The sequence below is a fragment of the Borostomias antarcticus genome (genome assembly GCF_949987555.1).
Source record: "Borostomias antarcticus genome assembly, chromosome: 14".
NCBI classification, from domain to species: domain Eukaryota; kingdom Metazoa; phylum Chordata; class Actinopteri; order Stomiiformes; family Stomiidae; genus Borostomias; species Borostomias antarcticus.
The window spans coordinates 25,785,820-25,802,293 of record NC_140247.1 but is presented as its reverse complement, the minus strand read 5'-3'; the positions used below and the strand labels follow the sequence as shown (position 1 = coordinate 25,802,293).

General features: G+C 46.4%; 1 protein-coding gene across 1 annotated transcript; it reads right to left on the bottom strand.

The window, feature by feature from the left end:
* Positions 1 to 2,990: 2,990 nt before the first annotated feature.
* slc43a3b (solute carrier family 43 member 3b) lies at positions 2,991 to 14,487 on the bottom strand (the record flags this gene model as incomplete). Its single annotated transcript, XM_084448667.1, has 12 exons — positions 2,991 to 3,104; positions 4,206 to 4,329; positions 6,667 to 6,853; positions 7,166 to 7,273; positions 8,810 to 8,953; positions 9,456 to 9,562; positions 9,951 to 10,090; positions 10,331 to 10,423; positions 10,878 to 10,954; positions 11,585 to 11,631; positions 13,656 to 13,785; positions 14,301 to 14,487. 12 exons carry the CDS (start codon positions 14,485 to 14,487, stop codon positions 2,991 to 2,993), a joined length of 1,458 nt encoding a protein of 485 aa, XP_084304793.1.
* Positions 14,488 to 16,474: the final 1,987 nt, after the last annotated feature.

Here is a 16,474-nt window from a genome sequence, read left to right as displayed (position 1 = left end):
TTTTTGAGGCTCACTAATGGTTTCCATCTTGTGGTGAACCCTCTGTATTTACTCTAGTGAAGTCTTGATTGTTGACTTTGACACAGATACACTTCCTCCTGGGGAGTGCTCTTGATCTGGCCAGCTGTTGTGAAGGGGTCTTTCTTCACCAGGGAAATAATTCTTCTGTCATCCACCACAGTTGTTTTCTGTGGTTTTCCGGGTCTTTTAGCGTTGCTGAGCTCACCAGTTCTTTCTTTTTAATCAATCAATAAATCAATCAATCAATCAATCAACCAATCTATCCAATACACATACAAACAAGATTTAAAAAGGCAATAAGACCAACAACATTATATTTCTTTCTTGCTCTGAAAATGTAATTTAATGTAATTAAATTATACAAATATATTGCAGGAGCTTGCCCCAGGTTGCCTGTTTTAATATCTGTGTTGCTTTTATGGCTGTGTGTGCTACTAACCCTGTTCTGCCTCCCCTCTCCCTAGTGCCTCTCTCTCCCTCCTATCTTCTAACCAGGTCCAGTGGATGCCTCACTGTCACCAGCAGACCACCCTGAGTCCGATAGATACCCCTGTGTCTGCTGTGGATGTTGTAGCAATTAGTTAACACACACACACACGTACACACAGACATACACCAGTCCACTTCCGGCTTTAGGCCTGGACCTAGTCCCCCCTTCCCCTCACCCTAACCCGGGTCGTATCCTCTTACTACCCCAACCCTACCTCTGACCCCTGCCTCTTCCTGGACCCAGGCACACACACACACAGACACACACATACACCAGTCCTGGGCTCAGATCCCCTTCCCCTCACCCTAACCCGGGTCCATATCCTTTTCCTAACCCCTCCCTACCCCAACCCCTGCCTCTATCTGGGCCCAGGCACATTCACACACACACAGACATACACCAGTGTTTGCCATGTCTCTCCTATGATGTGTTTAGCCTCTCTTATGTAATTGAATGTTATTTGTAATGTAAATGTAATTTATGTAAATGTAATTTTATGTTATTTATTGCTTTATAAATGTTCTTAGCCGGTAGACAAACATACTCCAGGAGCTTGCTCGATCGCCTTGTTGAGAGGGGTCAGGGAAGCATTTTTACAGCTCACTTATCTGGCCCCCGGGTGATTACTGTTTTTTTGCTTCCCTCTGGAATATGTAGAGGGGGGTCGTATGCCCACCTCCCTTGTTCTCTGTAAAGCGCATTGTGTTGCCTCTGGGTATGAAATGCGCTATACAAATAAAGCTTTGATTGATATTACACTCAACCTAATATAATAAGGTACAAACAGTAGCCTACATAATTATAATAAAGTCAATGTTCCATTGTTTTAAAATAACTTGATAGACCATTGAACACATTTCTAGTAATACTTTAGAAAATACTGTACAATTATGAAAAAGAGAAGCTTCTGATCTGTGATTGAAATATTTTATTAATGACTGTTTTCAGTTAGTGCATTGTCAAAACACTGAGCTCTTTGACTACAACATGACTAGAATGGACATATCAAATCATTGTGTTAACATGTTAAGCAGGGGACATAAGCGCTCCTTTTTATTTACATTAGTTATCCAAAGAGTCGCTGTACATTTTCCTCTAAACACAGGGTAAAAGCAAAATACAAGGTCAAACAAAAACTGAGTATAAAAACAGCACTGGAGAATGGCACTCGTGACTCACATACCGTAGCCTACACAAAGCTCAATCAGGCTACAGTCTCTGCAGTACTATGTAACAATATTACAGAACTGTGAAGCAATCCCTTTCATCATTCATAGTTTCAATAGAAACTGTATATATTCCCATTAGATATATTATTGTCATAAATGTGTTCCTTTTTTACCATTCATGTGTAGACCTGGGTTGTGCCTCAATGCATAGAGCCCCATTCTAGCAAGCTGCTCTGGGGGACGTCACAGACACCACCATGGTGCAGGGTGTAATACACAATAAGGCCAGTAGGTGGCAGACCTGCACTGCTCCATTGACCGCTGACTTTCACATCATTGGTGAGTAATCTGAACCAATGACAGGGACTGGACTGGCCTTAAGAATAAGGAAGGCAACAGTTATGTACAGCGTATGCGATGTGATGCTATCTTGTGACAAAAGCACATCGGTGTGACAGTTGTTGTAGGTGCTTATTATACGAGGGTCGAGACACTAAAGTACATTAAAATAGCTGAACCTTTTCAGTTGAGGTTATGAATAGAGAACTTTGTTAGGAACATCGAGTGTAAATGTACATGGATAGTTCAGAGAGAACAATATGGCAATAAGAGCAAGACAGAGAGAGACGTAACGCGTTCTTCAGAACACTCCCTGCGCAATCCCACATCTCCACTTAGCGGGGGATCTAGGTGCTGCTCTCTCACCCGTAACTCTCTCCCTATCTGAGTTCACCCAATAAGGCATCAAAAACAGCCCTCCTTTAAAGATACACTGGAAGGGAAGTTGGAGATCTTGCTTCCGTACTTTGACGTATTTCCGCCCGAAACGGGCTGCAAGGGCGGGACATACGTTTAGATGAATTTCATTGGAACGTTATCGAGTGGGCGGGATATTCAACACTTGAGGCTGCAGAGTAGTTGACGTTTTGATTGACAGGGTGGATGTCGTGAGATTATTGGCCTAAAATCTAAGGTACCTGGTGTCATAATTGCACGTGACCTACCGTTTTCCAGAAAGTAAGAAATTATATACTTTGATATAAGATCAAAAGTAGAATTTTGTATTTTTTTTTGGCATACATCATTGAATAGGTGAACACTATGACTAATTATGTGAACCAAAATGGGACAGAATGCTTTGTTCATTTCTGTGCGACTTTAACAAAGTGAACTGCATACGAAGCCAATGTGCACAGTGCATTGAGAGGACATGAAGAAGGAAGCAGCAGGTTGTCGGGGCTGGAGATGTGGATCATGTGTTGTCCCTGTGTTGAGGAGTCAGTGCATTGAGAGGGGTCTAGTCTGGGGGTCTAGGACGAGGCGAGTGCTTTGGTCCTCTGGGCAGCCAGGCGACGGCAGTGCAGGTAGACGGAGAGGGGGTGGATGAAGGCTGTCAGGGAGAGCAGGGTCAGGACGATGTTCACCTGCAGAGAGAGAGAGAGAGAGAGAGAGAGAGAGAGAGAGAGAGACACAGAGAGAGAGACACAGAGAGAGAGAGAGAGAGAGACACAGAGAGAGAGACACAGAGAGACAGAGAGAGAAAGAAAGAGAGAGAGAGAGAGAGACAGAGAGACACAGAGAGAGAGAGAGAGAGACACAGAGAGAGAGAGAGAGACACAGAGAGAGAGAGAGAGAGAGACACACAGAGAGAGAGAGAGACACAGAGAGAGAGAAAGAGAGACAGAGAGAGAGAGAGACACAGAGAGAGAGAGAGAGAGACAGAGAGGAAGAGAGAGAGACAGAGAGAGAGAGAGAGAGACACAGAGAGAGAGAGAGAGAGAGAGACACAGAGAGAGAGACACAGAGAGAGAGAGAGAGAGAGAGACACAGAGAGAGAGACACAGAGAGAGAGAGAGACACAGAGAGAGAGACAGAGACAGAGAGACACAGAGAGAGAGACACAGAGAGACACAGAGAGAGAGAGAGACACAGAGAGAGACAGAGAGACACAGAGAGAGAGAGAGACACAGAGAGAGAGAAAGAGAGAGACAGAGAGAGAGAGAGAGAGACAGAGAGAGAGAGGAAATGAGGGGAGGGAATGAGGGTGGCGGGTCAAGTGAAAGATAAAAGGAGAGAGATGAGAGGGTGGGGGATTAGATGATGAGAACATGAGAGAAATACCTTAACAACTTTACATATTACATGTTTTTACTAACGCCAGGTTCAGACACCACAGCCAGGAGGGTTTCACACAGTTTAGGAATTAAATGTTTTTAATTCCTAAATTAAATTATTTTGTAACCCCTTATCTGGAATGACAAAAGTTCTAAAACTGAAGATCTTTCTGAACCTGGTTTGAGGTAACTGGACTTGAGTAATGCTATCTCCTAGGGTTAGGGTTAGTGTGAGTAATGCTATCTCCTAGGGTTAGTGTGAGTAATGCTATCTCCTAGTCATGTCCAGCGGTGAGCTGCAGTGCAGCAGGTGGATGTGATGATAGAGCTGAGTAATGCTATCTCCTAGTCATGTCCAGCGGTGAGCTGCAGTGCAGCAGGTGTCTGAGATGATAGTGCTTCAGCGCTCACATAGAGGGGCTCTCCTCCCAGCACGTCCTTGACCAGGGAGAAGCAGGCGTACTGCAGGAGAGACACCACCGCTGACAGGGCCATGATCAGACCATACAGCTTCCCAAAGTGACAGGACGGGAATCTGTACACACACACACACACACACACACACACACAGAGGACAAGGTAAGGGTATGCATGTGTGTTGTCATGAATGCAATGACGTCGGGGGTCGGGATTCCCAACTTGGGAATTCTCGAGTACCGAGTTGTCTTGAACGCACCATTAGTATCGGTGCATTTCTCTACACTGACCTGAAATTGCACATAACTTAGGTTAAGACATTTTAACAATATTTAGTTACATCACATAAAAATATTAAAAATATAAATAAATATTTAGCAAATATTGACATTTGAAAAATTTGCCCCATTCATTGTCAATGGGGGAAATTGAAACAGCCACTGTTTGGACTGATACATATATACAGCACTTGACCTAATGAATACAGCAATACCAAATGTGTGCAACGACACACACATTGCACACATTGTGTATATATACACAGTACAACATCGCTCATCTATCACACCACACTCTGCACACACACCGTACAGTACATACACTCACCACACTCTATTCTGTATATATTGCATAATTTGCATTATGCCTTTCTTTTTACAATTTATAGCCCCGTTTCTAGTTGTACTCTAAATCCACCCATCTACTGGGATGAAGGTCAACCTCATATTTTTTATCAATATGATCCCAATTCTATTTTAGCGTTTTGAACTACGCATTTTGAATATTTCATCCAGATGAAAGCTAGGATTCGATTACCTGATCTGATCGTATTCCCAATCCTGTTATTTGCTTTTGAACCACACATTTGCTTGATTTAATCCAATACGATACGCAAAATCTGATCAGATCACTTTTGAACTCCTGTCCCCGGAACATTGCTTTAATAACCAAGGAGGGATACGATCCATCTGGACCACTGGCTTCCAAGGACTCAGTCTTAAGAGACACTGTTTCATCTGTCCAATGCTGCATGAATCTAATATCTCTGAAAGGCTTGGTGAGTGGAAAGCATGTATACAGTATGTAGTATTTCCAGATCATGATTAAAACTAGTGTATACATTTGAGAATTAGGCTGTCTGTTTCCTGTGAAAAAAAAATTCAGTGTGTTTTGAGATTATATGTGTACATCTGAGATTATATGTGTGTGTGTGTGTGTCTGAGATGATGTTTGTGTGTGTGTGTGTGTGTGTGTGAGATGATGTTTCTGTGTGTGTGTGTCTGAGATGATGTTTCTGTGTGTGTGTGTCTGAGATGATGTTTGTGTGTGTGTGTGTGTGTCTGAGATGATGTTTGTGTGTGTGTGTGTGAGATGATGTTTGTGTGTGTGTGTGTGTGTGTGTGTGTGTGTGTGAGAGATGATGTTTGTGTGTGTGTGTCTGAGATGATGTTTCTGTGTGTGTGTGTGTCTGAGATGATGTTTGTGTGTGTGTGTGTGTGTGTGTGTGAGATGATGTTTGTGTGTGTGTGTGTGTGTGAGAGATGATGTTTGTGTGTGTGTGTGTCTGAGATGATGTTTCTGTGTGTGTGTCTGAGATGATGTTTGTGTGTGTGTGTGTGTGTGTGTGTGTGAGATGATGTTTCTGTGTGTGTGTGTGTGTGAGATGATGTTTCTGTGTGTGTGTGAGAGATGATGTTTGTGTGTGTGTGTGTGTGAGATGATGTTTCTGTGTGTGTGTGTGTGTGTGTGTGAGAGATGATGTTTGTGTGTGTGTGTGTGTGTGTGTGTGTGTGAGATGATGTTTGTGTGTGTGTGTGTGTGTCTGAGATGATGTTTCTGTGTGTGTGTGTGTGTGTGTGTGTGTGTGAGATGATGTGTGTGTGTGTGTGTGTGAGATGATGTTTCTGTGTGTGTGTGTCTGAGATGATGTTTCTGTGTGTGTGTGTGTGTGTGAGATGATGTTTGTGTGTGTGTGAGAGATGATGTTTGTGTGTGTGTGTGTGTGTGTGTGTGTCTGAGATGATGTTTGTGTGTGTGTGTCTGAGATGATGTTTGTGTGTGTGTGTGTGTGTCTGAGATGATGTTTCTGTGTGTGTGTGTGTGTGTGTGTGTGAGATGATGTTTGTGTGTGTGTGTGTGTGTGTGTGTGTGTGTGAGATGATGTTTGTGTGTGTGTGTGTGTGTGTGTGTGTGTGTGTGTGTGTGTGTGTGTGTGTGTGAGATGATGTGTGTGTGTGTGTGTGTGTGAGATGATGTTTCTGTGTGTGTGTGTGTGAGATGATGTATGTGTGTGTGTGTGAGATGATGTTTGTGTGTGTGTGTGAGATCATGTTTGTGTGTGTGTGTGTGTGTGTGTGTGTGAGATGATGTTTGTGTGTGTGTGTGAGATCATGTTTGTGTGTGTGTGTGTGTGTGTGTGTGAGAGATGATGTGTGTGTGTGTGTGTGGGACTCACGCGATGCTGATGAAGGCGGCGTTGCCCCCGTAGAGGAAGGAGCGGTTGAGGACCTGCAGGACGAAGGTGAGGTACTGGAGGGGCAGCACGGGGGTGGAGGCGCACACGGAGAACAGGACGCACTGCAGCGCCGTCAGGAACAGAGACAGCACCGACGCACGCAGGTCCGCCTCCCGCTCGCTCTCGCCTGCACACACACACACACACACACACACACACGAGATAAGCTTTGAGAGAAACACCCAGTTCTGTTCTGTTCAGTTCTGTGTGGTTTTAATTTTGTCTCGTGTTGTATTGCCATTTTAATGTATTACTGTAAAGCACTCTGTGCATCCGTGCTGTGAAGAGCGCTATATAAATAAAGCTTACTTACTTACTTACCTACTTACTAGAGACACAATCAGATAACACAGTCTGCTACACAAGCGTCAGCTAAATGATTGTAATGTGTTTCTGTGTGTGTGTGTGTGTGTGTGTGTGTGTGTGTGTGTGTGCCTACCTGGGAGGCGGGGCTTGCCCTTCAGTCTGTCCATGATGAGGCCGTTCCAGGGGGCGCAGAGCACCCCACACAGCTGGGTGAACGCAAACGCGTTGATGTACCTGCTCACTGGGGACAGGGACAAACAGAGACGTGTTGATGTAAGGCAAGGCAAGTTTATTTATATAGCACATTTCAGCCACAGGGCAATTCAAGGTGCTTTACATGAGACATTAAAAGCATTAAAACAAAAAGCAAGACATTATAGACATTTAAAACAAAAGGCAGGACAAATTAAAAGCATTAAAACAAAAAGCAAGTCATTATAGACATTTAAACAAAAAGCAGGACAAATAGAATATAGGAATAAAAGTTACAGTGCAGTATACTGATAAACATAGCTCCTCTTAGAAAGCAGTGGCAAAAAGAAAAGTCTTCATGCTTGTTTTAAAAGAACCAAGAGTTGCAGCAGACCTGCAGTTTTCTGGAAGTTTGTTCCAGATATGTGGGGCATAAAAACTGAACGCTGCTTCTCCATGTTTTGTTTTAACTCTGGGGACAGAAAGCAGACCTGTGCCAGACGACCTGAGAGGTCTGGATGGTTCATAGCGTATGAGCAGATCAGAAATATATTTTGGCTCTAGGCCATTCAGTGCTTTGTAAACTAACAGCAGTATTTTAAAGTCAATTCTTTGACAGACAGGAAGCCAGTGTAAAGACCTTAGAACTGGAGTGATGTGATCCACTTTCTTGGTCTTAGTGACTCGAGCAGCAGCGTTCTGAATCAGCTGCAGCTGTCTGATCGATTTTTTAGAGAGACCTGTATGTACCTGCTCACTGGGGACAGGGACAAACAGAGCTTCCTCTGAACATCAAGTCCGCCACCACCCTGGACTCTTTTAGAGCACAGCTTCAAACTCACCTCTTTGTCGCAGACGATCTATAATTTATGTCCTTGTCTTGTGTCTTAAATGTAGTTTCATTTTGTGTCCCTGCAGTCCCTTGTTTTTGTTTGTCTCTTTTTGTACCCGGGCTGCGCCGCGGGCTGATGTAACAGTTGGTTGGGGGGCGCATTATAAATAAAAATAACATAACAAACAGAGAACGACTTAGTGTCTACCGTATGTGTAGCCCTCTGGAAGGGGGTGGGGGATTTGACCCCAGTGACCTCCTACCCGTATGTGTAGCCCTCTGGAAGGGGGTGGGGGATTTGACCCCAGTGACTTGTGTGTGTGTGTGTGTGCATGTTGTGTGCATGTTGAGTGTGTGTGTGTGTGTGTGTGCATGTTGTGTGTGTGTGTGCGTGCATGTTGAGTGTGTGTGTGTGTGTGCGTGTGCATGTCTGTGGGCATGTTGTGTGTGTGTGTGTGTGCGTGTGTGTGTGTGTGCATGTTGAGTGTGTGTGTGTGTGTATGTCTGTGGGCATGTTGAGTGTGTGTGTGTGTGTGCGTGCGTGCGTGCGTGTGTGTGCGCGTGTGTGTGTGTGTGTGTGTGTGCGCATGTTGAGTGTGTGTGTGTGTGTATGTCTGTGGGCATGTTGAGTGTGTGTGTGTGTGTGTGCGTGCGTGCGTGTGTGTGTGTGTGTGTGTGTGCGCATGTTGAGTGTGTGTGTGTGTGTGTGTGCATGTTGAGTGTGTGTGTGTGTGTGTGTGTGTGTGTGTGTACCCAGCGATGGCTCTCCCAGAGTCAGTCTCTGCAGCGTGGGGTTGAGGGTGCCGATGAAGAGGTAATGTCGGAGCTGCATGATGGACAACCACACCAGATGCCACAGGAAGAACCTGGAGAGGACACAGTCCCTGTAACTCCGCTCTGAGAGAGAGAGAGAGAGGGAGGGAGGGAGAGAGAGAGGGAGGGAGAGAGAGAGAGAGAGAGAGAGAGGGAGGGAGGGAGAGAGGGAGAGAGAGAGAGAGAGAGAGAGAGGGAGAGGGAGAGGGAGGGAGAGAGAGAGAGAGAGAGAGAGAGAGGGTGGGAGGGAGAGAGAGAGAGAGAGAGAGAGAGAGTGAGAGAAAGGGAGGGAGAGAGAGAGAGAGAGAGAGAAGAGAGAGGGAGAGAGAGAGGGAGAGGGAGAGAGGGGGGGAGAGAGAGAGAGAGAGAGGGAGAGAGAGGGGGGGAGAGAGAGAGAGAGGGAGAGAGAGAGAGAGAGAGAGAGAGAGAGGGAGAGGTGTAATAGAGAGATAATCACGTCTTCAACAGTATGTATCGTATGACCTTGATTGAACAACGGTCTATAATACTGGATCAAGCCTGGTAAATTCCTCTACACACACACACACACACACACACACACACACACACACACACACACACACACCGTCCTTTGATGTGCTCTCCTCTTTGACAGTCTCTGCAACAGCGTCATTCTGTATGTTGCTGTTGGCTTCGGCCAGCTGGGGGCTGGAGGCGTGGCCACAGGTCAACCTGTCAGGGGAACGTCACACTGGATAAGGTCAGAGGTCAACCTGTCAGGGGAACGTCACACTGGATAAGGTCAGAGGTCAACCTGTCAGGGGAACGTCACACTGGATAAGGTCAGAGGTCAACCTGTCAGGGGAACGTCACACTGGATAAGGTCAGAGGTCACAAAGCACATCAAGACCTTCTGGGATCTGTAGTTCTTTGTTCGCTTGTTCTATTACAATAGGGGAGGGGTAGGGGATGTCCCTCCTACCCGTATGTGTATCCCTCTGGAAGGGGGTAGGGGGTGACCCTCCTACCCGTATGTGTATCCCTCTGGAAGGGGATAGGGGATGACCCTCCTACCCGTATGTGTACCCCTCTGGAAGGGGGTAGGGGGTGACCCTCCTACCCGTATGTGTACCCCTCTGGAAGGGGGTAGGGGATGTGTTTCCTGGGGAGGAGCAGGAAGGTCCTGAGCAGGTGCATGGCGCCAAAGGAAGCCAGGAAGAGGAAGGAGGCATTGAGAGACACGCCCGCCTCAATCACCAACTACCGAGGACGACAGGTTAGGCAAGGCAAGGCAAGTTTATTTATATAGCACATTTCAGCCACAGGGCAATTCAAGGTGCTTTACATGAGACATTAAAAGCATTAAAACAAAAAGGTTAGGATTACTATTCGTCAATCTATGTAGTAGTCCCCTCAAGAGCAGCTTTGAGAATGCCTGATCATATATCTGTGACAGTGTGTGTGCGTGTGCGTGTGTGTGTGTGTGTGTGTGTTTCTTACCTTGATGACGAGGAAGAGGGCAGAAGAGGAGTCGAAGGCTCCGTTGTAGAGGGTGATGATGGTGGAACGATGGGAGCCAAACAGGTTTCCTACCTACAGGAGAAGACAAATATAAGTCTCTGTCTGAGTGTGTGTGTGTGTGTGTGTGTGTGTGTGTGTGTGTGTGTGTGTGTGTGTGTGTGTGCCTCATGACTGTCAGGCTAAAAAGACCAAACATAGACGTTAGATTGTTCAGGAACATTCCACCAGTGTGTGTGTTCTACCCCAGCATCACATGAAAGCCTGTAGGCCAGGCTGTGTGTGTGTGTGTGTGTGTGTGTGTGTGTGTGTGTGTGTGTGTGTGTGTGTGTGTGTGTGTGTGTGTGTGTGTGTGTGTGTGTGTGTGTGTTCGTGTGTGTGTGTTCTATGACCCTACAGTATATGGTCTGGGGACTGTACTATTCATGTGGTCAATCATGATAGAACACAACAACAACAACAACAATACAACGACAACCCCCTGGAGGGTGGCGTAGGCTGGTTTCCACGTAGACGGGGCTCATGGTACCTGCATGTTGGTGACCAGCAATACGATGCCACCGACGGCGATGAAGGAGAGAGCGGGGAAGAGGAGGAGGGGCATCTCTGCGAGAGAGAGAGAGAGAGAGAGAAATACAATATTATTATTATTATTAATATTATTATCCTTACTGTGAATATAATAAAGGAGAGGAGGAAACAAATCAGTTCATCAATCTGTCAATCAATCAGTCAGGTGAATGAAGGAGTGGTGAGACAGGTGAATGAAGGAGAGGTGAGACAGGTGAATAAAGGAGTGGTGAGAGGTGAATGAAGGAGTGGTGAGACAGGTGAATGAAGGGGTGGTGAGACAGGTGAATGAAGGAGTGGTGAGACAGGTGAATGAAGGAGAGGTGAGACAGGTGAATGAAGGAGAGGTGAGACAGGTGAATGAAGGAGAGGTGAGACAGGTGAATGAAGGAGAGGTGAGACAGGTGAATGAAGGAGTGGTGAGACAGGTGAATGAAGGAGTGGTGAGATAGGTGAATGAAGGGGTGGTGAGACAGGTGAATGAAGGAGTGGTGAGATAGGTGAATGAAGGAGTGGTGAGACAGGTGAATGAAGGAGTGGTGAGACAGGTGAATGAAGGAGTGGTGAGACAGGTGAATGAAGGAGTGGTGAGACAGGTGAATGAAGGAGTGGTGAGACAGGTGAATGAAGGAGTGGTGAGACAGGTGAATGGGTCTGAGGATTCACCTGAACTTGAGAAGGCCACAAACAAGGCACCGGTGGTGTACAGAGATCTGGGGAGCAGGAGAGAAGCAGAGATCTTCATCTCAATCGTTATAATAAAAAAATAAATAATCAATCCAATGATAAATCAATCAACCAATCAATCAATCAATCAATCAATCAATCAATCAACCAATCAATCAATCAATCAATCAATCAATCAATCAACCAATCAATCACATTTCCCAGTGCAAAGCCAGCTTGATCTCCGGCTGAAAGGGGGAGGATGTGAGGTACTATCTGGCCCGGGGGCCCACTCTCTCTCCACCTCCCTCTCACATCTGAGGCTCGGCCTCTCTGCATGTATACAGTACCGTCGCAGCCTCTCTTCCTCCTACCAGCTCCTGACCTCCTCTACCCCCCACCCTGGGTCTGTTTACACCAGCTCCTGCCCTCCTCCTACCCCCCACCCTGGGTCTGTTTACACCAGCTCCTGCCCTCCTCCTACCCCCCACCCTGGGTCTGTTTACACAGCCTTTTTCATGTTTTTGTTCATTTCCCCTCCACCCACAGTGAAAACACATGGACTCGCTGAGGCTGCTGTGGGAGCTTGTTATTGTGGTTCTGGACTGGGGTTTGAGGTTATTGTGGTTCTGGGCTGGTGGGGGCGTTGGATCTGGGCCACATTCATCTGGGTTGACCCTACAGACCCAAACAATCCCCCTGACTCAGCCCCACCCTAAACACAACTCAAACAGTACACACGAACAGGAGCCAACACGTGTACACACACACACACACACACACACACACACACACACACACACACACACACACACACACACACACACACACACACACACACACAGTCCCACAGTCCCACGCACATTCTTCTCTTCCTATTCCCCCAGCAACCATTCTCTACTTCTCTCTCCCTCTATTACTCTCATTAATCTCTCCGACCTTTATCCCTGTCTCTCTCTCTCTTTTAGCTCTTAAACTCCGTCTTCCTCCGTCCCCCTTCCTCTCTGTCTGTGGCTACGTCTCCATGGCAGGTCTCCATTCCTGACTGCTAGCGTTGCTGTTAGCTTGCAGCGTAGCGACCAGCCCTCTGGTTGAAGGAACGCTCTCCGCCATGTCCAACCCCCTCTCCCACAGAACTACAGTACCCACAACTCTCTGCTCTCGCTCTCCGTCTTCCACCCTCTCACCTCCCTGGGCCTGACTTTCTAATCTCTTACAATCTACACACGCACACACACACACATGCACACAAAGGCATGCACACACACACATACACACACACACACAGGCATGCGCACACACACACACACACACACACACACAGGCGTGCGCACACACGTTTTGGCCTTGCTCCTCCCTGTACTGTTTCACATCTGTTTTTTATAAACAAACATGAGAACGGCTCAGAGGAAAATACTAGCATTTGACAGAGAGAGGAAGAGGGAGAAGGAGAGACAGGGACGGAGAGAGAGAGAGAGAGAGAGAGAGAGAGAGAGAGAGAGAGAGAGGGGTGGAGGGGAGAGAGACAGAGCGCATACACACTTTCCAACATAGCTTAAGCACCGGAGAAAGGCAGGAAGACAGATGGAGGATATACGTAGGTGGGGGGAGGGTGAGAGATGTGGGGAAGTGGCCTGTGTTTGACCGGCGCTTGTTAGTAATCACAGCAGCAGGCTGAGACAGTCTTCCGGGCCCTTTGATACTCATCCACATACTAGTAGGTCAGAAATAACAATGAAGCTGGAGAATTTGGGCAAATTAAAGGTTCTGCGTCTATCAGTCGGAGGAATTCAATTTAAACACTCATGATGTCTATGACCTACTGTATGAACTCGGAAGAGAATGAGAGATGACTGAAACAGTTGTGTTTATAAAAATTCAGTTGCACTTCCAACTGGCTTCATCAACCCTGACTGGAACTTCTAATAACACCTTTTCTTAGTTAAAGTACGGTAGTGTTAATAAGCATATTTAGTGGGGCTTGATTTAAAGCAGGCTTATGGCATGAACTTGAAAATGGTTCTTTATATATATAGGCATTACAAACAAGGTATGGATCACACTAACTCACATGCCCAGAAGCCGGGCCACCATAGTGCCGAAACGATCAAACAGGAAACCGTTGGGCAACAACAGGAAGTTGTTCATGAACGACGCAATGGTAAAAATGAGCGAGAACTGCTCATCCTGTCCACTGCAGTCTGAAAGATAGGACACAGAGCAGTGAGTGTGTGTGTGTGTGTGTGTGTGAGAGAGAGAGAGAGAGAGAGAGAGAGAGAGAGAGAGTATGTGTATGTGTGCGTGTGTGTGTGATGATGAGTGTGTGGGTGGAAATGCATACATGTTGAAATACCAAGACCAGACAATCTTGAACTTCTTCAGGTGCACCATAACACATTTCAATGTAACATTATTTGAGGACGTATTTCCTCCTCAGCTCTAGAGGAATTGATGTATTCGGCTGCCCTTATGTGTGTTTTTAAACAAAAATGCAATCAATAGCCTAGTTTCGTTGTATCAAGTGGGTACATTGTATCAAACCCGTCCCATATTAGATAAATGGTTGTGATTGGCCCAATGAATACCTACAGTAGTCGGGTGGATGACCCAGCTGATCAACAGAGTGAAATTGAATGTGAGCTCACGTGATCAGGCTGGCAAAGCCCGGCTAATCAGTCAATCCATCAATGGATCAAATGGAGAAACACACGCTTACCTATGACGTGTGTGGCGTTGGGCCCGGTGACGTTGACACACAGGTCGCTGAAATAACCTTCCGTCTTCAGGACGAAGACCAGAGAGGCCCAGCCGAACACTGCGCCTGCAAAACCCAGACACTCCAGCATCCCCGTGGCCAGGGTCAGCCAGCGCCGGACCCCCGACGCACCCTCACACCACAGCATGCTGCCTCTCTCTCACACACACGCACGCACTGAGTCTGAAACGCACACACACACACACACACACACACAAACTCAGAGACCGGATGTCAGTCCCGGGGTTCTCCTGTCGTGTCCCTTAACCTGAGAGAAGAGGAGAAGAAGAGCAACTCCAAATCAGACATTTTGCCGAAATAGTGGATTCTTTTTACATTTTCTGTCATTCTACAGCCAGTAGCTACAACTCAGAAACATGCAAACATATTCCTATTTATGAAGCTCTCCCAAAGGGGGGAGAAAGGCAGCCTTGCATCGTCTAGAAACACCTGAACCCGATTTGACGCTAATTAGACAGTTAAGAAAACAAACATTACTGGAAAGAATGATCCCCCCAGCCATACTCACTCAGTTCAGACAAGTCTCTCCAGTCCTCTCTCCGTCTTTCCTCCTCTTTCCTCCTTTATATAAGCAAGCCCTTCCTTCGCTCCAGTCTATCTCCACAGTCTCCTCCCTTCTTCTCTATTCCTCCACTCCCTCCCCCTCACCCCCTCCCTCCTTCCAAATCCTGCTCCTCACTCTCAGCCCCTCCTGTTTTCTCACTCTCTGTCTCAGTCCCTCCTGTTCTCTGATTGCTCGGGGTAGCTAGTTAGCTGCGTTGCTAATGAACTCGTCAACATCAATGTGCTGTAGTTGGTGAGGATCAGAATCAGAATTCATTTTATTGCCCAATTTCGTCAGGGTGCATATGTAACCAGGAGGCTAAAGTAGAGTGGTCATCGAGTAGTGAAACTCACTCCCCTAGTATAAGGGATATGCTAACGTCCCTGCTGAGGGGGATATGGTTGTTGGCACATCCGACTTGCGAGAGCAAGGTTGCAGGTTCGCGTCCCGCCAATCCCTTAACATGGGTCAAAGGAGCGAGTGACACAGAAAAACAACGCAGAGTGAAATGAAGTTTGTCACGCATAACATTGGACAGGGTGCAGGGACGAGACAGGACAGTGCAAAGACAGGACAGTGCAAAGAGCAAGTTCAAAATATGAGTGCAAAATAACATGCTTTGCTTGCCAACATGCTTGCTAACAGCTCAGGGTAGTTGGTTAGCTGCTTCATTTGCCAACAGCAGGCTTGTTAGCTAACTACGCGCAAGGCTAGCAGTGGATGCCCAGTAATTTGGATTGCGTAAGCTTCCTCTGTGTCAGGAGTTTGGCAGTAAGACTGTCTGTTGCAAGAAAACTATGAATAACCAGCACAAGACCTCATAACATATTATTTACACCTACATCACAAGATTTCTCTGCCCAACGCAAAACACTGCTTCCTCAAATCCATGACTGACCCCGAGCACACAGGTCAAAGACTGGCCTCACTGTAACACAGAGAAGGGAGATAGTCAGGCGGCTTAGCAAAATGTTGGGGGACGCGCCGGACAAAAGCACCACATTTTTTCTACATGTTCTCCATCGCCATAACTTAAAATTGTTTATAGGAGCCACGTCATCAAGATGGCGGATGGAAAGATGTAAAATCTATAAGTGCCAATATCTCCGGTTCCAAGCAACCTAGAAGGTTAATCTTGGTGTCAAAATATACATTTTCTGGGTCAAGGAATGCATTAAAGAGAGCTAGAGAAACCACTACTCTCTCTAGTTTTTTTCCACCTCAGCCCAACATGATTTACAAAAAGAGGGGACAAAAATGGGAATCTCTCCAGCATGAGTTGAGCTTGTGTTTAATACTGATGTAGATGCAACAACAAACAGCTGAAACTGCGTCAATTTTCCATCTGTCAGTATTACTAGCTTGGATGCAAAGGTCTCTCCCTCTGAGTAACCGCGACTTTATTTTGACACCAAGATTGACCTTCTAGGTGGCTTGGAACCCGAGATATTGGCACTTATAGATTTTACATGGTCGCCGTCTTTGAAATCCAAGATCTTGATCTTGATGACGTGGCTCCTATCAAAAATTGAAAGCTATGGTGATAGAGAACCTGTGGGAAAAAATGTGG